Source organism: Colobus angolensis, unplaced genomic scaffold (genome assembly GCF_000951035.1).
Source record: "Colobus angolensis palliatus isolate OR3802 unplaced genomic scaffold, Cang.pa_1.0 Scaffold6, whole genome shotgun sequence".
In the NCBI taxonomy this organism is placed as follows: domain Eukaryota; kingdom Metazoa; phylum Chordata; class Mammalia; order Primates; family Cercopithecidae; genus Colobus; species Colobus angolensis.
The window spans coordinates 22,144,777-22,168,345 of record NW_012119598.1 but is presented as its reverse complement, the minus strand read 5'-3'; the positions used below and the strand labels follow the sequence as shown (position 1 = coordinate 22,168,345).

At 38.1% G+C, this 23,569-nt stretch overlaps 1 protein-coding gene across 2 annotated transcripts in view; it reads right to left on the bottom strand.

Annotated features, from left to right (window-relative positions):
* The window catches only part of CDKAL1 (CDK5 regulatory subunit associated protein 1-like 1), a 715,588-nt gene that overhangs the window by 111,545 nt on the left and 580,474 nt on the right, over nucleotides 1-23,569 (bottom strand). Inside the window, exon 13 of one of the 2 annotated variants that reach the window (XM_011962766.1) lies at nucleotides 14,656-14,718. The exons of the other annotated variant lie outside the window; for it this stretch is intronic. Within the exon in view, the coding sequence (XP_011818156.1) occupies nucleotides 14,656-14,718 (63 nt within the window). The remainder of the gene's footprint in view (nucleotides 1-14,655; nucleotides 14,719-23,569) is intronic. 2 annotated transcript variants of the gene reach the window in all.

Here is a 23,569-nt window from a genome sequence, read left to right as displayed (position 1 = left end):
CAAATTCTTATTAGGATCCTGTACAGATTATGTAAAAACACTTTGACTCTTGTTTGGATAAAATATCAACAATATTCTGAAGAACTCTTTCAATTCAAAGTTTTTGGTTTTATTAATAAAGGTTTTTAAATGTTTACACTGAGCTCCACAGAGCTTAGTTATTTTTAAAATGAAATCAGGTGGTTTGTGATAAGGTCTAGAGGTTTTGACGTGTATGGGGGACAAGGTGGCAGAGGTAAAGACCACATAACCCCAAAACCTACGACCACTGCAGCTGTTAGGAAGAATTAAGATCTCTACCGACACTCTGCTGAAGTTTTAGAAGAGGAAACATATTAATTCCTTCAATCAACAGATATTTACAGAGCACCTCCCACATGTCAAGAACTGCTTTGGCGTTGGGGAAAAAAACAACATTGAACAAAATAGACAAAATTCCTACTTCCATTCTAATAACTATAATTTAACATTAAAATAATCAGTTATTTATTGAACATATACCATGTGGTGAGTACTAGTGGTAGAGCTGACATTCTAGAAACTATAACTTTACTGCAAGAATAGTCATTTATTGAGTACTTACTGTGTGTGCTTTCCATTTAATCCCTATGATGACCTTCTAAGGCAAGTATTAGCAAATTTCATTGATTCTAAGATGCATATTATTTTATATTTTAGCATTTCTCACTTTAAGACACTGTTGTAATGGGCATTTTTTTCTTAGTGTTATGTAAAATTAATGGCGAGTCTTAAAATTAGTAAGACTTAATAATGGCTTAGAGTCTATGGAATGAAGTATTCTCATTTTACAGAGGAGAAAACCAAGGCAAAGAGAACTTAAGTATCTTGCCAACATCATCTAGCTCGCACGTGGAAGAGTCAGAAATTTTGAAATGTGGATTTTAAAAGTTTAAAATCAAAGACCAAATCACTCTGTTTTTGTGGCTATTTCTAATAACTGAGTGACACCATTCATAAGAGAAATATAAATTAAAGCTACAAGAAGTTATCTTTGTTTCCCTAATAGGGAAAGATTTTAAAAGTTAGTTGACATGGTGTATAGTGGAGGTGTGGGGAAACAAGCGCTCTATTACCTTGTTGATGGGCGAGTACACCAGAACATCTTGCTGAGTCAGTCTCGGCCAATATCTATCATGATTTAATATGTACACACCTAATATCTAGATATTTACTTCTAGGAATTTATCCTACAGGTAACAGTTATATATGGATGAGATTACATGTTTGTGAGATTATACACTGCACAGCACTGTTTGTAAGATCAAAAACATCAGATGCCACTCAAAGATCCACCAGTAAGAGTCCAGTTAAATAAATATGGTGAATAACTGGTATATAATATATACAGCTTTTTTTAAACAAAGAATGAAGCAGCTCTTTATGTACTGTTTGAAATTATCTCCAAGATACACTGTAAACTGAAAAAAGAAACAGAAGACTTTCTAGTATGTTAATATTTACATTTTTAAAAGGCATGTATCTATATAAAAACACATACTGACATTTACATGAAGGTATGTATTTGTGTATGCATAAAATAACTCTAGAAGCATATATACAAAACCAGCAACAGTGGCTGCCACTGGAGAAGAAAACAGGGGTCTCTCGGATAAGGTTACAAAGGGAGAATATCTTTGAATAGGGTATTAAGAGCATGTATTACTTAATTTATAATTAAAACCAAGAGTAAACTTACTTAGGTCATTCTCCCACAGCTGTGGTTATTACTACTGGGACATTCCAACTATATTAATTTTTGCAAAGACAGAGCACAAAACTGGGAATTAAAAGACTGGATTTTAGCCCCGTATTTGCTGTGGGATGATGGTTAAGTGCCTTGTATAGTTATAGTACCCAGCTTCAAAGAATAGTAAAATATACTTCATACATAAAACACATTCAATTCCAGTCCATAATTCAAGGTCTTCCCCTGGCAGTGAGGAGATGGGGCCCCCGCCCCAATGGATTGTAAGCATCTTACTCTAGTTATTCTGCCTGCCTCCCAGGAAAAACCTCAAATGTTTGTTAAATGGAACTGAATTCTATGAGCTCACAAAGTCAAATAATAAAGGTATATACAAGTCAGAGTGGTAGCAAGAGGTGAGAGCAATCCTCTGTGTATATCAGAGAAGAGGCAAAGAAGATGAAATTAAACTGGGTCTTGAAGGATGAGTATTAAATCAACAGGACAAAAAAGCCTTTCTTCCCTGAACAACAGAGGTGGGATGGAGGAGGGCAGTGGGACTCCATGAGCTCTAAGGGCCTTCCCAGCTCTATAGTGTAAGACTCTTACCAGGGAGAACGGATAAACCTAGGATTGAACCTAGTATTGAGTATTCACATGACTGTCTCCAATAGAAGAGAAAGAAGTAGCCAAATGCACCATGTTGAAGAGCCCAAGCTCACAACAGAGGGAAAAAAGCAAGAACCCCTAAGAAATTATGTGGGGAAATGCAAAAGTAGGTGGGATACTAAGAAAATGTAAGTATAAAGAATGGTATAAGAAAATCATCAACAAATATGGAAGGAGAAACTGAAAGCAACAAAACCCATGGCCACTGTAACCATTAGGAAGAATGAAGATTTCTACACACACTCTGCTGAAGTTTTAGAAGAGAAAACATATTAATTCCTCCAATCAACAGATATTTACAGAGCACTTCCTACATGTCAAGAACTGCTTTGGGTGTTGAGGAAGCAGTGAACAAAATAGACAAAATCCCTACTTAAGTTCTAATAATTATAACTTCACATTAAAATAACCAGTTATTTATTGAACACATACCATGTGATGAGTACTAGTGGCAGAGCTGATATTCTGGAAAGTATAATTTTGCTATAAGAATCACAGTCATTTATTTATTTATTTATTTTTGGAGACGGAGTCTCGCTCTGTCGCCCAGGCTGGAGTGCAGTGGCCAGATCTCAGCTCACTGCAAGCTCCACCTCCCGGGTTTACGCCATTCTCCTGCCTCAGTCTCCTGAGTAGCTGGTACTACAGGCGCCCGCCACTTCACCCGGCTAGTTTTTTGTATTTTTTAGTAGAGACGCGGTTTCACCGTGTTAGCCAGGATGGTCTCGATCTCCTGACCTCGTGATCCGCCCGTCTCGGCCTCCCAAAGTGCTGGGATTACAGGCTTGAGCCACCGCGCCCGGCCCATAGTCATTTATTGAGCACTTATTGTGTGCTAGATGCTATTCTAGATGCTTTCCATTGAATCCTTATGACAACCCTCTAAGGCAAGTATTAGCAAATTTCATTGATTCATACTTTCTAACAGGAAGTAAACTAGGGAAATGGAGTTCTCAATAGGAAGAAAGAGGAAGGGAGAGGAGGAAAGGAGCAGAGGAGGGGAAGATGGTCGGGAGGAGTGGGAGAGGGAGCGAGGCAAATCCTAAAAACATTAGCTACATCCAGTGAAACTTTTAAGTTAGAAATGAAAGTGTCCATAAGAAATAAAAAGTAAATAATAAAGATATAAATAAGCAGCTTTAAAAAGACACCCCCTACCGCCACCCGCAAAGCCTAAATGAATTAGAGATTTCTGTTTTAAGCATTGTAGCTGGATTGTTGTTACACTTTAACGTAATTAAAAGTGGAATAGTCTCCTTTCTTACCTATGTGTCCACCACATAACGATAGCTAAATTCAAGCAATGTTGAGTCTTTAAAATTCCTTTACTTTTATTTGACACATGTGCATTTAAAATGCCTCTGGAGTTCTTAAAGGCACCCAAAGGCAGAGTGTTGAATAATGGAAAATATTAACAATCATTAGGAGAAGCTGGTTGACTTACTTTCTTTCCAGATGCTAAAATTCTCTAGTTTCCCAATTTCAAGAGTGTTAATGTATACGTTTAAAAGTGCAATAAATGGTAACTGTAATCATGTCTTCTTAATCTTACACGAAAACCCCAGTGAGAATAAATTATTGGCCCATGGAAATACTTTCATCTCACCATTCTTTGTAAACAGAAATCTGGAAATGGTTTTGTGCAACCCTGAATCTGTGTTGAAGGCTGGTAATCATCTGAGAGTGGCCTTTCAGCTGCTGTTAAAAATATTGCTGAGGAAGACAAAGGCAGGCCTGGGGAGCCCAGTCGGCAAACAGCATCAGCCCAAACTACCAATCACAGGACCCTCGACAGTCTTCAAACATGAGCAGCAAAGCAAAAGGAGGAAAAAGCAGTAATAGCCTCCTCACTTCTCTAGTGGATGCTTATGTGCCTTGTTTAAAGCCTCAGCAGCATTAATGTTTCTCAGTACGTCTCAACATAAATAACTTCAGCTACAAATAAGTTATTAATTATATTTTATGATAAAATGTGTCACAGAGAAACAAAGTGTACCTTCTGGGGGTAGGGAGAAATTGGAAAATTCTTCTTCCTGGAAAACATAGTATGGACACTTTTAAATTTAATTTTTCATTGTGCCTTCTGAACAATTTTCCAAACAGGTTCCCCAGGTTAAAACTTTGTCAACATATTTGAGAGAACCAAAGTCAAATGAAACCTTTTTCTTCCTAAATGAACTAATAAAAGTTTGAAAAACTGTATCTGACACATGTGTTAGCCTTTGATGGGGAGACCAGGTGCATTATATACAAGGATAGGATTAGGAATAGGAAAAAACTTCCTCAGGTCCTTTGTAGTAAACAAAGGGGAAGTTTTACCATCATTTTGTGTTTCACTGCGTTGTGGGTCCTGTTTGTCTTTCGAGCCTCAATTTGCCCAAGTGGAATGTATAATGCTCATGCAACTAGGGTTTCCAGCTAAAAATAGGGCACACAGCTACATATAAATTTCAGATAAATAATGAATAAATTTTTTTGAGACAGGGGTCTCTCTTTGTTGCCCAGGCTGGAGTGCAGTGGTGCAGTCGCAGCTCACTACAACCACCAGCTCCTGGGGTTAAGCCATCCTCCCACCTTAGCCTCCCAAGGAGCTACAGGCGCCCACTACCACACCCAGCTGATTTTGTAGCTTTTTTTTGGTAGAGATGGGATTTTGCCATGTTGCCCAATGTGGTCTCAAACTCCTGGGTTCAACAGATTTACCCACCTTGGCCTCCCAAAGTCCTGGGATTATAGGCGAGAGCCAACTGCGCTCTGCAATGAATGAATTTTTAGTATAAGTATGTCCCACATATTGCATGGCATATTCTAAAAAAAACAAACACACACAATTTACTGAAATTTGAATTTAAGGGGGTGTCCTTTGTTTTTATTTGCTAACTCTGACATGTAACAGGTCTTATATATCAAGTAGATGGTGTGCTAGCCAAGTTTGTCCTCTGGATGGAGATGAGAAAGGTTAGGAAGCGCACACTGGTGGGGAGATACAGGAAAAAAACCAGAAAGAGTTGATGGGGCAGGGTATGTATCAAGACCCTCACATCGTCAAGAGAGAAAGAGAATGAGAGAAAGAGAATGGGGATACATCTTCACTGGGTGCAAAGACTGATAACCAAGGACATACCCAGGGCAACTGGTGGCAGAACAGGAGGTGAGCAGCCCCGGGATGGATGGGAAGTACTCTGGCTCTTGGCACAGTGACGTTCCTCTTTGTCCCTTTGCTAGTTTCTTCCTTATGTTAGTGAATTTCATAGAGGAAGTATATAACCAATGACAGTTGAAACACAGATACTTTTAGGTGTGGTAAATAATCTGAAAATACAGTAACTGCCATATCTATGTAGACCTGTTGATTAATTCATTAATGCTTTTATACTGAATGTTAGCAAAGGATTTCATCATGAAATGTTGCCTTTTCCCTATTACTGATATTCCTGGGAGTTCTTGGATAGGGAGGTGCAGGGGAGAGAATATGCTTCTAAGTAGGGTATTCTTAAATGATGACCTGGGAAATTTTCCAATCTCTGCACCGTGACCCCACCTGTCCATAAAAGGCAGTCACAAATGCTGGCTAGTGTCCAGATCAACTGAACAGGATGGTATCCTGTCTCTTCTCTCTTGCCCTGCTGCCATTTTCCCATCTCCATGTATCATCACTTTAGCTGATTTTCTTTTCAATTTTTCTGTTTCAGGTTTTCAGCCTCTGGCTAAGCCTATTTCTCTGGCTTGGATATCCCTTGCTGTGTTGGTCCTAAAAAAACTTCAATCATTTGGCTGGGACCACTGTGCTGCCAAACTGCCTCAACTCCACCCACCATGGGAGGGGTGTCAGGGAGAAAAGCAAGCTGGACAGGATTCTATTAGAAACCCAGTGCCCAACAGGGCCTACCAGCCACCTGCTAGTCCTTGTGTGGTATGAGCCTTAAGACCCAGCTTAAATCATGCTTCCTTTGCCCCAGTGCTGGTGCTGAATTAATCAGGCTGGGGAAGAGTGGAGGTGAGGGTGGCATTTTTAGGATAAACTTGACTGCTTTATTGTCTACTTTACTGGGCAATCATTTAATGGAGTCCTCAATGCTTTCCTCCTGCCTAGGTCTATCTTCTGTCTCTCCTTATTCCTTCTCACACCTCTATTTCTGTTTTTTCATTTCTTTTTCTTCTTTTTTTTTTTTTTTAGAGAGAGAGACAGGATCTTTCTATGTTTCCCCAACTGGACTGCACTGGCTATTCACAGGCACGATCATTGAGCATTACAGCCTCGAACTCCTGGGCTCAAGAGATCCTCCTGCCTCAGCCTACCTAGTAGCAGGGACTATAGGCTTGCATCACCATGCCCAGCCACACCTTTATTTCTAGATAGTTTACCTACTTAGGTTTAGCTTTGGGGTAAGGGAAAGAAAGGCAGTGGAAGAAGGCTCACTTTGACCTTGAGCTTAAGTTGTGATTGTCAATCCATTGTTCATTAGAGCATTTGACACGATTTTCAGCTACTTGAAGCCTAGAAGTGATGAGCACGGACTCCAGAGCTAGACTGCTCTGTAATTTACCAGCATATTCACCTTAGAGTGTTGGTATAAAGATAAATGAGTTATATTCATAGGTAAAGCTTTGAGAATAGCGCTGGTTACATGGTGTGCTTTAAATGGTTGCTTTATTACAAATTAATCATCATAATAAAAGTCTACTCAGATTTCAATCTTTTTGTCAATCCTCAGGGTAACCGGCTGAGCAAAATTCTGGCATCGATGGGTCTCTGGATCTATCATCTTAAGAGCACCAAATTTCTGCCATTTGTAAATACCTCCATTCTACCCATCTCTGCAGTTACAGTAAGAAAACAAATTAAACTCATGTAAAAAATAATGCTTAATTGTTAGAATAATGCCATGTTAAAAAGGCAAAGGGAAACATATACAGGTATGATATCAAAATTAGGCAAAAAATGTATAGGTATAATTGTTAAACATAATCTGCTACTCAAATCACAGGCTGATGAGGGTTAAAAATGAGAAAAATGTCTTTGGATTAGGTTGGCATTGATGAGGATGCAAGGAAGGGCTAGGGTTACCCTCTGCTGAAGCAGGAAACAGCTCAGCTATGTCTGCATCTTTGGCAACAACTCTATGGTCAGCTTGAGAGGGAAGATACTTTAATAAACAAAAGCACAGATTTTACACCTAAAGACCGCTCCAGTATGTCCGTATTTCAAGGCTGGGTCATTCATTTGGCTTTAGAGTGAGGATGAGGAAATGGATTTAACACTTATTGAGGTACTGACTTCCCTGTGTTTCAAGGGCATACCCTGAGCATGGTTTTCGTATAAGGACACGTATCAATAAAACAATAGGGAATCTCATCAACAAGACATTTATTCAATTGTTCCTGATATTTAACAACATCCCTAAAATTACTTTTTAAACACTTTTTTGTTTTTGCCAAAGATGAGAAATAGAGTTAAGTGCACAAATGGCTTTGGACAATCTGCTGCAGAGAACTGTTTTAAGCATGGCATAAACATGCCAAATCAATAACTTGTTTCTTTATCTGCATGTGCCATGAAAACCTGGCTATCATAGAGTGCCGGATCCATTAAAAACTGAATTTGCTATTTCCAGACAGCAGATAGCTCAAAGCTCAACAGGGCCAGCAGGCAATAATCCAAACCCACATCTCTCTCTCTAGAAAAACAACTCAAAGCACTCTGTTGCTACATTATGTTATTCAAAGCACAGGAGATAATGAAGGCTTGACAATACCGTGGCTCTCAGGATTGAGTCAAATGGCCATTATTCTTCAAACAAAAAGAGCTGGGTGAAGTGACTTTTGTAATCTTAAATCACTAGATAAATCTGATTAACAGAGAAATGTAAATCAATAAGTGACATCTGAAATGAAACTGTCCCTCTTACACATTTAAGAAGCTTGATGCTACAGAGACTCCTAGTCTTTGAGCGAAGAAGGGATGGTAGTATAACTCAAGGCTTTTGATATACATTTTTGCTGTATGCCTCTGCCCAAAACTGTAGAAAATATTTTACATTTTTATTATATAATAGTTTACTGTACTCTAGTAGATGTGAATTCCCTGTACACTAGCAGATACGAATTAACAACAGTTCTTAAGGTAGTCATAGGAAGTGTGATTATTGAAATATATGTCAATATTTTTTACATATTTAATACTATCATTAAAAATTTATTGTACTGATACTCTACTTAAAATTATCCCACTCAAGTTACGCCTAGAGCAGTCTTTTATCTTTTCTTTTCTTTTTTCTTTTTTAGAGACAATGTCTTGCTCTGTCATTGAGGCTGGAGTGCAGTGGTGCGATCACAACTCACTGCAGTCTCGAAATCCTGGGCTCAAGCCATCTGATCCTCTCACTTCAGCCTCCTGAGTAGCTGGAAACACAGGCACATGCCACCACACCTGGCTAATTTTTAAATTTGTGTAGAGACAGGTGTCTCCTTATGTTGTCCAGGCTGGTCTCAAACTCCTAGGTTCAAATGAATCTCTCACCACAGCCTCCCAAAGTACTGGGATTACAGGGATGAGCCACCATACCCAGTCTTTCTTTAAGATAAAAATATAATAAAAATCTCAAAGACTAATATTTTATAGCATCTAATTATTTAAGTAAATAATTTGGGGTGATAATGATTCTACTTTCCTCATCTTTTATCTCAAACACTTTTTTTTTTGTCCCTTACCCAGCCATCAGCACTTATTCAACCACTCTTTCACTGCTTTTTTTTTTTTCTTTTTCTTTTATATGTGGGCTCTTGCTCTGTTGCCCACGCTGGAGTGCAGTGGTGCAATCATGGCTCACTGCAGTCTAGACTGTCTGGGCTCAAGAGATCTTCCTGTCTCAGCCTCCCAAGTACCTGGGACTACAGGCATGCACCACCACACGTGGCTAATTTTCTTTTTAAAACATTTTTTGGCCAGGCACAGTGGCTCATGCCTGTAATCCCAGCACTTTGGGAGGCCGAAGCGGGTGGATCACCTGAGGTCAGGAGTTCGATACTGGCCTGGCTAACATGGTGAAATCCCATCTCTACTAAAAATACAAAAAGTTAGCCGGGTAGGCTGAGGCAGGAGAATTGCTTGGACCCGGGAGGCAGAGGTTGCAGTGAGCTGAGATAATGCCACCACACTGTAGCCTGGATGACAAGAGTGAAACTCCATCTAAAAAAAACAAAAAAACAAAAAAACAAAAAAAACACATTTTTTGTGGAGATGGGGTCTTGTTATGTGCCCAGACTGGTCTCAAACTCCTGGCCTCAAGTGGTCCTACTGCCTCGGCCTCCTAAAGTGCTGAGATTACAGGCATGAGCCACCATGTTTAGCTTATTATTTCTTTTATTCAACCACTCTCTGTAGTAATACTTCATTTACCCTACCTCCTTAAGAAGAAGCCGTTCCTGAGACTTTTCAAGGTAAGTAAAAGTTATTCCTAAAATACTAATGTTTCTAAAAATTCTATTTTTAAACAAAACATCTGTTTCTAAATGTAAACTGATCCCAATTAGTTTACCCTAAAGACTACTGAAATATATAGGGGTATCTGGGTCTAAATTAAGTGGTCTTGGGCAGCTGTACTTTTGGAGTTCCTCTGTTAATGACTTATAGTTTTTATGGCCTGTCCTTGCTCTCATTTCTTCTTAGTAGAGGTCTGAATTCTTGAAGCAATAACCACCCTCTTTTTATCTGCTATTAGTGTTGACTGTGTTTTGGGAAACCAGGCATCAGTTTGAACTGATTTGTTTTAAAAAAAGATTGAATTGTTTGCGGATGAGGGACTGAAGAAGTAATGAGGTGGGTGAGGAGAATTACACAATAATTTTAACAATCTGGGCCCAGATAGGCCTTTTTAGAGGTTCTGAGCTGTTTTAAAAAGGTGAGATTGCTGCACAAAAGATGCTCTGGAGGAGAAAAGTGCTAATGTTAGTTTTCTTTCTACTCATAGGCTAACTTATCAAGTGCATAAACACATACATATTGAATGACATATGAATTTGCTTCTAGTTCAGTTGATACATGCATGCATATGTAGAAAAGTAATTAAATAATGAGAATTATCCAAAAAAAAAAAAAAAAAGAAAAGCCCACTTCACCAACACAGGAGATAGATAACAATGTTTCTTCTCAAGTGTGTCCACTGACATGTATATGCAGAAAAATTGTTAATATAACAAGTCACTAAAAGAAAACAAGAAGCCCACTTCACAAAATACCGAAAAATAGTGACTACCTGTTAAAGACTCACTTTTAGTGGTGGAATGTACATTAATTCATGCAGATTAACTGTGTTTAGAAACTAACTTTGCAGATGTTAAAAACCACTGTAGATGTAAATAAGAACATTTTCCTTCTAAGCATTTCAATTTTTTAGAATAACTTCTCACATTAGCAGATTATAAACACATGTGTTTGGCTCATAAACCTAGATTTCCCCCTAAACACATAATTCTGATAAAGTCTAACAAAAAAGAAAGAGAGAAAGAAACAGGAAGACATTTTTTATGTGCAGAGAAATGTCTTCTTCAGGCCAAGGTCACATAGCCCTTGCTAATTTGCATGGTTTTAAAAAAAGTGTTCTAATTATAGCCTACTCTAACATACCTGTGATTCATCAAAAGAAAAAAAAAATCAACTCCAGGTTGGACTTTTTGTGACCCGGAAGCTCTCTGGCCCTGTAACCCTCCTTGGTACTGACTATGGTGTGTTTTCAGAAACTGTAATACAAGTTATGTTTATTACCTGCTTATTAAAATGACAAAGGAAATAACATAATGCATAAAATATAACCAGATTATCGGCTAGTTTGGATTACCTTTACTAATGTTCTCTTTTAGAAGGACAGATAAATGGGAATTAACTTTTGTCAAGCCCTTTTGTATGAGTCTTTATTTATTATAAGAATTCCTGAAAACGACTTAAGAAATGGACATGGAACCAGAGACAACAAACAAAAATGCAATTCTTCTAGTCTCAGGTAACATTTCTTAGTGCAAGAAATAAAGTGTTTTCTAAGCCTTATTCTGGGTACACATTTTGCTCTGAGCTTTATTTGCTTTTTGCAACAGCATTTAAGAGAAAACCAACTGACCATTTACAACCTAAACAATGGCTTTGGGGTATGATTAAGAAATGCACCTGGGCTCACTCAAACAACACGTTTGTTTAACCTGGTGACTTTCCTGTGTCTGGGGTCAGGCAGGAGCAATCTTGGTTGGGGGCAGGAAAGAAAAGCAAATACAACTGACTCACTGAGAACAAAATGGTTGCACTAACTACCCTTTGTAATTACAACTGTTTTAACAGTTTCTAGTAGGCAAGGCTATCATTTCAGTGACCCACTGTAATTTGGGATGAAACCCCAGGAAATTATGCCAACTTTGGAATAGGAGTTGCATTTCTGAGTTTACTCAGCATGATGAATCCACTAAAATGCTGACTATCCTTTTTTTGGCATAAACTTACGTCAAGGGGAAAATGAACATTAAAATGAATATAGCTAGAGAGGCAAACTATCACAACATTCACTCCCAGGAGCAGACCATAGTTTATTTTACTTTCTGGATCTTTTTATTATGAAACATTTCAATCATATAGAAAAATGCAGAATGAAACAATGAACACCCCCCAACATCATTTAGTTTTGATAATCACCAACACGCGGCCAATCTTATTTTACTGTACCCTATCCACTCTGCTCTTCAAAATTATTAAAAAAAAAAAAAATATATATATATATATATATATATTCTTTTAGAGATGGGGTGTTGCTCTGTTGCCCAGGCTGGAGTAAAGTGGTGCAGTCATAGCTCACTGTAACTCGAAATCCAGGGCTCAAGTGATTCTCCTGCCTAAACCTACCCTGGTGGCTAGGACTACAGGGTTTGCAACACCATGCCTGGCTAATTTTTAATTTTTTTTTTTTTTTAATAGAGACAGAGTTTCAAAATGTTGCTCAGGCTGGTCTCAAACTTCTGGGCTCAAGCGATCCTCCAGCTTCAGACTCCCAGAGTGCTGGGATTACCAGCATAAGCCAATGCACCAGCCTGCATTAAAGCAAATCCCAGACAACTGATGTTGTATTTCATAAAAGCTTCCACTGACAATATATGTATATATTTTCATAAAGATCACTACAGAAATCTCACTGAGCATGAGATGTCTAAACCAACTTTAACCACATCTTGTAAAACATTTTACACTAAAACCTATCTGCCTAGAAAACCAATTTGCTTGAATATAAGTGGGTAATTTAAATGACAAAATAAGTTTAAACACAACCCTCTATTAATTTATGGGAGGAAAAATAGCAACATTCTCAGATTGGGAAAATAGTGCATGTTACTTTATCCCTGTGGTTCTAGTCTTTGTGGACATTCCAATCAATGAGAGACAAGACTAAAAGGAACATGGTTAGATTTGCCTGGATGGAGCTTAGAAGAGTAGGTAGAGGCTACTAAGGGGGCCGGGAGCTGCCTGGAATAAAACTTTTCCATTTTCCTTCACTACTGTACATCCAGAATAAAACAGAATGCCAACAGGCCAAAACTTAGGAGCTTCAAAAGGCACTCATCAAGCAGTCTAGCTATTTACAATAATTTATTACCAATCTTAAAGATCAAAAGGAACTCCATCAAGCATTTAGATTCAATTCCTCACTGCCTGATGACTAAGTTGTAGAGGAATGAAGGGAAGCCAAAATAATCTGAGGTGACTTTGATACAATGCCACAAAGGATATGAAGAGGAAGCTGGTAGAAGCTGCAAATGGCTAGGTTCCATTAAGAGTTCTAATAAAAGAATGGAATTTCCCTTAACTGCGAATTTAAAAATGTTAGAAGTGGGCGAAATTTAGACAAGCCAGGCAAAACCTGTGATTTGCCATTGCCTTTTTTTTGTTGTTGTTAAATGTTAACTATAGCCACTGCTGCACTTATGTTCATTAAGTGGCTTCATCTAAAAAAAAATGCAACGTTACCTTCAGAAATCTGGCCAATCTCATTCCTTTTGCTGTTGTATTACTTATCAGCCTGCTCCTTCTGTCTGCATTGTCAGACACTATTGGCTCTCTCAATCTCTTTCAAACAAATTGCTGCATTCTGCAATGTGATTGATTTAGCTTGAAAAATGTAACTTGGAATGAGATAATTTTTAGTATTACATATCACCATGGTCACATGAAGCATAAACATCTCTTTTACAAGTTTTTGGTGCTTAAGTCAATTGGTCACTATAGAAACACTAGAAGCTAGTGTTTCAAATTCTTTCAACTTCTATGAACTGGCACAATTTTTCCCTCCTGAATCCAGACATCTCTGTATTTTCAACCGAGGAAAGTAGTTTTCACACTACTTATTTTGGCTAGTTAAAAAATCCCTACCACATGTCTCCCTGTAAATTCATAGATAAAGATTTAAGTTTATATTAGCATTTCAACTGTGCATATTTTTTGTTTGCTTCTGAAATCACCTCGAATTAACAGATTTACTGGAATCTTACATGGTTTAGAAGTTTTGCGCAAGTCTCAGAAACCTTGTAATCTATTTCCCCATGAAGATGTGGTGTTAAGCATTTTCTTAAAAATGGCTACATATTTTTTTCTTTTTAAAAGAGTCCTTATCTTTTACAAATATATTGTAAAATACTTGCAAGTGAAAAGATGTCTAGAAATTCTTCAAATATGAGGGATGGAGAATGTAGGGTATAAATGAAACAAGACTGACTATGAGTCTATGAAGCTGTGGGATGAGTACATGGGGGTCGTTATGTTATTTGGTCATTTTCTGTGTAGCAAAGCTCTAGGCAGTAGATATTTCAGATACAATGCTAGGTACTAATTTTTATTAGGATTTTTATTTAGAAAAATAACTTTCTATCAGGAACAATGAAGAATCAAGTTTTGCAGTCAGCATTTCAATTATCTTTACCAATCCAAAACCTAAGTTCCTCCAGTACAGCGTTCGGAAAGAAAACACAAAAACCAACCAAACAAAATATACCCCAAAATGTATCTTTTCACTGTCTTTGAGATTGCAGTGCCAATATATAACTAGATTTCAATGTGAATAAAATATAATTATTATAGTTCAGAAATATAACATTTCTGTTTTTTTTAAAAGGGATAAAGAGCTGAAAAATTTAAATTGAAATATAAATGTAATTGGCAAGTGTATTTCATAATCACCGTATGTTGGTGAAAATTGTACTATACAGTCGGAAAGACTTTAATACTTAATATGCTATTAACATGCTTCTCTTACCTTGTGATTATATGGACTGTAAGAATGAAATACCCGAGAAAGATCTTTTGTCCTTTGCTTTTTCTGTGAAAAGAAAAAACAAAAATAACATACAAACAATTCAGTTGACAGCAGATAAAAAAATATACGTGTGTATATATCTCTACATATATAAAGATACTGTTTTTTTTTTTAGAGATTCTTCTTCTGTGGAGGCTGAGGAGACACAGGGATGCAATTAAAAACCAAAGTCACTTTACGGTTATGTGGGTCATTGTCACAGAACAGCCAGGTGACCTCTTCCTAGAAGATTTCATAACTAAAACACTAATCATCATCAAAAACTGTATTTGAAAATACATAAAATACATATCTAAGACTAAAATGAAGAAAAAACTGAAAAAGAAAGAAAATTTAATACACAGGCACTTCTATTTTCATTGTAATACCAACTGCTGTTACTCAGAATTAGGCACAGACATTCATTCATTGAAACGATACGCCTCCTTCAGGCTTCCTGGTTACGGCTTGGGTCTGTCTGCTTGAGCTTGCAGCTGTGAGGATACCTTTATTGTGTCATTGCTATATAGCCTAGGTACCTTGCATGGTGTTTTACACACAGTAAGTACTCAATAAATATTGGCTAAGTTAATGAATAAATGAATGTATGAGTTATACAGGCATATAACTCTTAATATCTGTAATGATGACACATAAACCTCATAGATTAGTTATGAAGAGAAGGTTCTTTTGGCCAAGCATGGTGGCTCATGCTTGTAATCCCAGCACTTTGGGAGGCCGGGGCAGGCGGATTTCGAGATCAGCCTGGCCAACATGGAGAAATCCAGTCTCTACTAAAACTACCAAAAAAATTAGCCGGGTGTGGTGGTGGACGCCTGTAATCCAAGTTATTCATGAGGCTGAGGCAGGAGAATCGCTTGAACTTGGGAGGCAGAGGTTGCAGTGAGCCAATATTGTACCACGGCACTCCAGCCTGGGTGACAGAGGGAGACTTCATCCCCCACCCCCCCAAAAAAAGGGAAGGCTCTTTTCACTTCTAATGATGTGCTCTTCTTAAGCTGAACCCAGGCATTACATGAGTCCCCTCTCAATCCCCTGCTCCTGGGTGTGTCTGTGGCAAGCAAGAAGTATGAAGTTCTCTTACTACAGCCAATTAGTTAATATAAAAGTGGCTTTTTCCTCATCCACTGTGATCCCTGCCCCATAACCACCATGAGCAATTTGTGTATGGGTCTGAATCTTCTATGCATACACACACACACACACACACACACACACAGATTACCACTGCTTTCAAAGAAAAGAGATTATTCTATGTACAGCTATCCCTTAGTACTCCCCGTAGATACCAAAATCCACTGATGCTCAAGTTCCTTATGTCAAATAGTGCAGAATTTGCATATAACCTATACACATCCTCTTGTATGCTTTAAGTCATCTCTTAGAATATCTCATACAATGTAAATACTATGTAAATAGTTGTTACACTGTATTTTATGTGTATTATTTTAAATTGTACTCTTATTATTGTTATTATTTAGAGACAGGTTCTCATGCTGTGGCCTAGGCTGCAGTACAGCGGTATGATCATCGCTCACTGCAGCCTTGAGCTCCTGGGCTCAAGTGCTCCTTTTGCCTCAGCCTTCTACCTGGGATCACAGGCGTGAGACACCAAGCCTGGCTATTCTTTTTAATTTTTCTAAATATTTTTGATGCCCTGTTTGTTGAATCCACAGATGTGGAACTTGCAGTTATGGAAGGAAGACTATACATTGTTCTGAAATTTACTTTTTCCACTACACAATTTGTCCTGGCAAAACTTCCTTGGTTGTACATACAGATCAGCAATTCTCTAAAGGGAGTTTTTCAAAGTTTTTCATATCCAAAAACTTTACAAATGCAAACTTTTCTGCAATTCATTTCAGTTTTTTAATATAATCATAACCTTTGCACAAACATCTTTGCCAGTCTGAGTGTACTGAAAAATAATAAATTATGGAAGTCCAGTTTCAGGATCAGAAAATACACACATGTATTACCTTAACAGGTAAAGTCAAATTACCTCCTCCCCACAAATATTGCACCAATTTGTCCCCCTCAGCAACAGTGAATGAGAGAAGGGATCTCAGCTTAAGTTGGTAATTCTTAAGAATTTCTCTCTTCCATTTAAAGGTTAGAATGTTTCTAAATTTACAGAGGCAATCAATGTTTTTAGAACAGATATTGAAAATTTTCCTAGCTGGCAATAACAGAATTTATTTCTTGTCCATCATAGGTTAGCCCACAACCACATCTTGAAATTCTGTCACACAGGTGGTCTGTTTGTCCTTAACACTGCCCCTGTCTTGCTTCTGTTTCTACTCTGATGTTATTCCAACTGCCAGGAGACTGCTTCTGTCTTCACTTGTGAATGAATCCTTGACTGCTATCCTGTGTTCTAGGGAAGTATCTTCTACCTCCTCTAGTGTCCTCAAGGACACAGCTATCACACCTCCCCAATGCCGCAGACCCCTGCCTAGCTCTACATAATCTTCTGCATCTCCTTAGTTAAGCAGTTGGACCCGATATTAATAAGCACCTTGTAAATAAAATCATTTGTACATACTCATAGTATGAGTTTCCTTGTAAATCAGTTTCCCTATTTCAGAGCTGTCTTTGAAGTCACAATTCCAGTGGCAGTCCTTCAAATCACCTGGCCTTGTTGCTACCATCTGACACCAACTGAAAAGTCATCTCCCTTGCAGCTCAGTCAAAATTCCTGCCTCCTCTCTCCACATTTGAGCAGTGTTTCTGACCACCAAATTCTAAAGTAATTTAACACTCCCTTCCCCTGGAGAGCAAAAATATATCAGTAAGATGATTGGAAACAGTTCCTGTGGCTAATGAAATGTTAGTTCTATGAGCCTTGCAATCTGCTTTGAACAGGTCATTTGCCCATCAAAATTTCATTAGCTTATGATTTTTTCTTTTCTTTGCATATACCCACTTATTCGGTGAAACAGTTCTTGATTTATACTTCAATCAGAAGAAAAATGATGGAGACTAACACTTCCTTTGTTAAGAGACTTGATATAAAACACTGGGGAAAATATTTTCAGAAAGGAAATTATGCTAGATAAAATAAAATAGGTAGCATATCAGTATTAAACTTAGGAGGTGCCCCAAGAACTGAGGCTTATCAGAAATGGCTGAGTGACCAGCTTGCATTGGCAGGTGGAAAAGGAATATTCAGAAGTTGTTTTGTGTGACCTAATGTAGGTTTTGATTTTACTTTGATGGCTAACACTTATACATGCTTTTTATCCTAAGTACCTCAATTTTGGGAAATAAATGGAGGATAACTAAATAACACTATGCATATTAGCCTCAAAGACCCAGTGAAGAAACAATGCCTTTTCTGACAACAAATTTATTATATACAAATATTGTGAAGTCTTGGCATATTGAAGGTTATAGGCTACCCAGTTAACTGAAAACCACTGCTATTCTTCCTCTGAGATCAGTCACACAACCCAGTGGAGTATCTTCTGGAATCCAGAACAGGGGTTGGCAAATTATGGCCCCATAGCCAATCTGACCCGCTGCCTGTTTTTATTTTTTTAAAAAAGTTTTATTGAAATGCAGCCACAAATCCTAAAGTACTTACTATCTGGCCCTTTATAGAGAAAGGTAACCACTCCTGATCTAGAATCTCTATCCCTGACCATGTCTACTTCTGGAAGTCATCCCTTAACTCCAAACCCCATGAACAACTAACTATCCTGCAAAATTCCTAGCTCCTTCTATTTGCTCAACAGACAGTTCCAAGAGCCAATCGTAACCTATATACTGAAACACTGGGATGAATGTACCAAGCATAATAACAATTAGCTGTCTTGTTTTCAGGATATTTCCTCAGTGCTTCTATGTAGAGGCAAAAAATATTCAAAGTGGCTTTCTAGAGCATGCTGAAATAGATATGGGGCTTTCAGAGCCGTCTGTATTCACACTGTAACTGCTGATGACAGAAGCTCTGAGAAGAAATCCTTTACTAAGTTCTAGCACTAAAGCCAAGTAAGTTTCATACACAAGTAACTAAAACACGGCCATTATTACTAGTGAGCCAGTTTCTCCTATGTAGGCAATGTTAAGAGAACTACTCTACAAAACCTGTCGAGCCTTGCTATCAGCAGTTTTAACCGAAACGAAAAGCTGAGCCAAAAATGGAATAATTAGGTATTTTCCTATTGCATCATAGCGTATGCCTAAATTACCTCCCAGTTTTTAGCCTGTTAAAACAAACATCTCAGTCATGCAACCACCTGTTAGTTCTCCAAACGTTTAAAAGGTAAACATGTTAAACAAGTTGTGTGATGGACTTGTAACAAGGGTGGCCAGAGTACAGTGAGTATGGCAAACAGTTTTCCCCAAACTGTACAAGGTACCTTCAAGTTACCTTCATCATTAATCCCAAGGTACAGGCCACAGAGATGAGAGGATATTTAAAAGTAATTACATGCTGCGTCCTGCATTCTATGTGGGCTGCCGTGGGTTTAAAAAAATGAGGCAGTATGCATGTTTGGTAAAACTTCTAGATTCCCGACAAGCTGAACCTCTGTAATCTTCATCTTACAGGCACTTCATAAATTGCTTTCATATTCCACTCTCCAAGGACAGAAAACACTGATGACCTTTTTTTTTTTTCTTATACTCATGTTTAAACTCCTTTACAGACAAAACCAAACAAAACTAAAGACCCCAAGTGAGTATTTTTAACAGTTCAGCTTTCCAGACAATGTAATCATTTCAATTTTTATCAAAGATACATAACAGAGCTCAGTTCTGAAAGAGGCTCCACATGTTATAACAGCTTGTATTCTGAATGTGAGGTCATACAACGAATCAAATTTTAGCAGTATCCACGAACTTAACTTCTTTTGGTTCCCCAAACCAAGTCAATGCTTTCTGTATCCATTCTCTAGTTGTTGATTAACGTTTTCCCAAATAAAATGGTGTTATTATAAGGGAAAGCTATAATAAGACTATGGATTTCATTTCTACATACAGAGTCTTAAAAACGATAAAGCCTACAAGTTTTCAAAGGGTTTGATATGTTTAAGGTATATTACAATACAATTTAAATGTTCTGCAAGCCTTCATCATACTTTGTGGTAAGAAGCCAAAGGAGCAGGGTTGAGTTTCAGCATGCTGCATTTTTCCTGCTCCCTTTCTGGTAGAGAGCCTAAGTAGTTAGCCTGTCAACTGGCAGGTAGCAGAAAGGCAAGAGGAAAAGATAAGGAACCAAGGCAACTCACAAACTGGACAATCAGGTTCGGAATAGAGTCACACAGGAGTGCCTGAGGCAAAAAGGCAATGGTGGTCTAATGGGGACCAAGAGTTATGCCTGAAAAAAATTCCAAAAGAGACTGGAGTGCCATTCCAGGTAATACATGCTAGGGCTTCAGGACTGGTGAGTTACTACATGACAGAAACAGACAGTAGAAGTTAGAAAACTACATCCTAAGGCAAAAGGGCCGAAAGAGCCAAGAGGTGCAAGATGAAAACAACAAGCGACTGAGGGTCAAGGGGTCCTTGGTGAAGAACTAGTCAGGAACTGGGAGAGTCACGCAGAGAACAAGGGCTTACTAAGATGCAATAAGAGACACTGAAGTCAGGGATAGAAAATGAAGAAGCCAGTAAACACTGAGTGCAGTGAAGGTGTTAACTACCAAGGATGTGGACTGATGCTAAGGCAGGTCTGATGTTCACCTTGGGAACTTCCTGCGGGGGTGGGTTCCAAAATAAGGGTGTGGGCAATGCTGGGCCCATTACATTCAGTCAGCAATGTGACAGCATTTGGTTGAAGAAGGAAAATGTTATTTCTGATGGGAGAGTTCAGTGTTTGATAAAAGCAAGCATAAAAGAACTGATTCCATAGATAGATTATGCTTTTATAGACTATAAGGAAGAAGACTGAATATAGGTACATGGAGGGAGAGAGAGAAGAGGGAGTACCTAGTTGGGCTGAAGAAATGGCTAAATGATTAGAACACACAATGCAAAAAATACAGTGACAAATGATACAATTTGTGCTTCAGAAAGAGCTTCCTAATGGTGTTAAAGATAAAGCCCAAGTGGGACAAAGGCAAGAAGCTGAAGACAGTAGGAGAGGCTGTTGTAAAATCACTCAGAAAAAAATAACACCTTAATTTAAGCTAGGGGCAAGGGGAGAAGGTGGGACAGATCTGATTAACAGCTGGGAGGCAGGATGGACAGCTCTTGGTAACTGATTAGATAGGCGTACAGAGAGGGATGAGCAGAAGAGGACTCCCAGGCTACTGGCACAGATAACCAAACAGGAGAAGTACCCTTCATTGACAGAAGAATCTAGACTGAGACGGGTTTTGGAGACTGGGGGAAAAAAGGATAATTCAGTTCTGAATATAGGGCATTTGAGGAGGCTGTAAGACATTTGGAGAGAAAATAAGAAGGAAGTTAGATATAAAGGACTTGGGAGTCATGAGCATATTGGTGTAATTTAAAGCAGGACAGGGATGGGATCACACAGGGAGAATGCAGAGTGACGGAGGCAAGAAGATAAGAAGATTGAGGTTAAAATCCTAGCAAACAATAGCTGTTTGGTCTTGGGCCAGGTATCTGCTCTGTACTTCCTATATAAAATGAAGACGCTAGATTTGGCCACTGCTTCTCAATCCTTGTTGCAGTTTAGAACTATTAGCGAATCTTTAAAATATACCAAAGCTTCAATCCTAATCCCCAGTGACTCTGACTTAATTGGTCTTCTGGGGCCTGGACAAAAGTGTATTATTTAAAAGCTCTCGGGTATTTCCAAAGTGTGGCCAAAGATGAGAAACACTAGTCAAGACGATCCCAAAGGTCTCTTCCAACTGTTAGCCTCTATGATTCTGGATCGGTTCCCCACTGTCTTTCAGCTACTGCCATTCTGTGTTCTGAATTCTATCAGTCATTTTAATCTCTGTATTATGCCTGCAGCTTTGCCTTATTTCTTGACCTCTTCCTTTCCATAAAAGAATGGACTCTTTATGTAAGAATTCCTCTGGGGCACAGTAAGGCTGTGGCTGCAGTACAACCTGCTGCTGTATATTTAGTTCCCTAGCTGGTAAATGCTTCTGAAAAATAAATGGAAAGCTAACTTAATACACTGGACTTTTTATTGTGTTATCAATGTGTAAAGCATCAGAAGCTTAATTAAAAGTACTTGAAAATATCAGCGCTCAATCACAATCTCACTTTTACATTATACATATTTTGATAGTGTCCCTAAGATAATAATACTCATTTAAGATCAATGAGAAGAAGGGGAAAAAAAAGTCCCTGGAATTTAAACCATGAACCTCAAATTTTAGAAATCAATTATAACATCAATGATGTGAAATACAGTTAGTGATAAAAAAAAAAATCCCAAAATACACAGGGAAACAGGCAAACTCTTCAAAATCTCATCTGCTTTTCCTTCATAAGGCACATATAATACTTCCTTATTCTTTTATGAGAAATTACTGTGAGGGTGGCAGGGAAAACAAAGAACAAGGAGGCTGTGGCCCTATTCCATATATTTTTTTTACCCCTTACTCTCTAGGTAGGTCTGCAAAATAACTAAGATGACCATAAATGCTTTTGACTGTTGTCTTGAATCCATTTACAGCATATTCAAGGAAAGTTATCAGAGTCTTCAGTTTCTCCCATATCCAAGTGGTGGGGGCATAGAGTAAGCATTTCTTAGAGGACACCAAAACAGCAGACTTCTCTAAGAGTGGAAGTTAGAAAATAGGTAAGTGAATTTGTTCACCCAACTGTAATGATATTCAAATAAAATAACCAAGCAAATGTGGAAATGTATAGCTGATTTTAAATCACAGTAGATATCAGTGGGAAATACTTTTTTTTTTTTTTTCAGCCTTATGGTTTCTAAAATAACCTTAGAGGAAGGAAGTTGCAACCATCAGCTTCTCATTTTCACAGGGGACAGGGAGTGGGGGTGGTAGAGGAGCATGCACCATTTATCCTGGCAGGTCTTTAACTAGGCAACAAATGCTGAAGAAAATGCAAATAGAAAATTCTGTGTTAATTCAGTGATGTGTGATAAAATAAAATGTAGGTTGCCATACCTTCTCCCATCATCCTCATTTTATTTTCTAAAGAGAACATTTCTTTGCAAGGAAAGGTCATTATTTGGTAACAAAGGCAAGGCTAGCACATGAGGAAAGCAAGAGACTTAACTAATTTATAGTAGTAAGTGTTGCCAAAATGATTAGCCTTTACTGGCAGTTAGGCCAGAAACAGCCTTAAAACATAGGTCAAATCCCTGCAAAATAAAAAGACGAAGTCAAAGGGCAGTAAGTACACCACAATGGTTCATTCAAACGCCCTTTGTCTGACAACTTCTGGGTGCTCAAAAGTAGCCCACAAGAACACGAGTTGCTATAAATCTCAATTCAATATCACTAACCTTCACTCTGCCCTTCTAACTGACCACAATTGTTAACTGTATGTCCTATCTGGATTATTATACTATTGTTTCCTTTCCTGGACTACCTGTGTCCAATCTTCACCCTCTAAATCAGTGGTTGGCAAAATATGACCTGTGGGCCAAATACTACTGGTTGCCTTTTGTACAGTCTGTAATTTGTACATTTAAAAATGGCTGGAAAAAAAAAAAAAAACAAAAAGCACAAGAATATTTGTGACACGTAAAAATTATATGAAATTCAAATTTATATATATAAAGTTTTATTGGAACACAGCCATGCTCATTCCTTTATTAACATTATCCATGGTTGCTTTTCTGCTATCATGGCAGAGTTGAATGGTCGCAATAGAAAATGTACGGCCTATAAAGCTGAAAATATTTACTATGTGGCCCTTTTTTAGAGTTTGCTAACCCTTGCTCTAA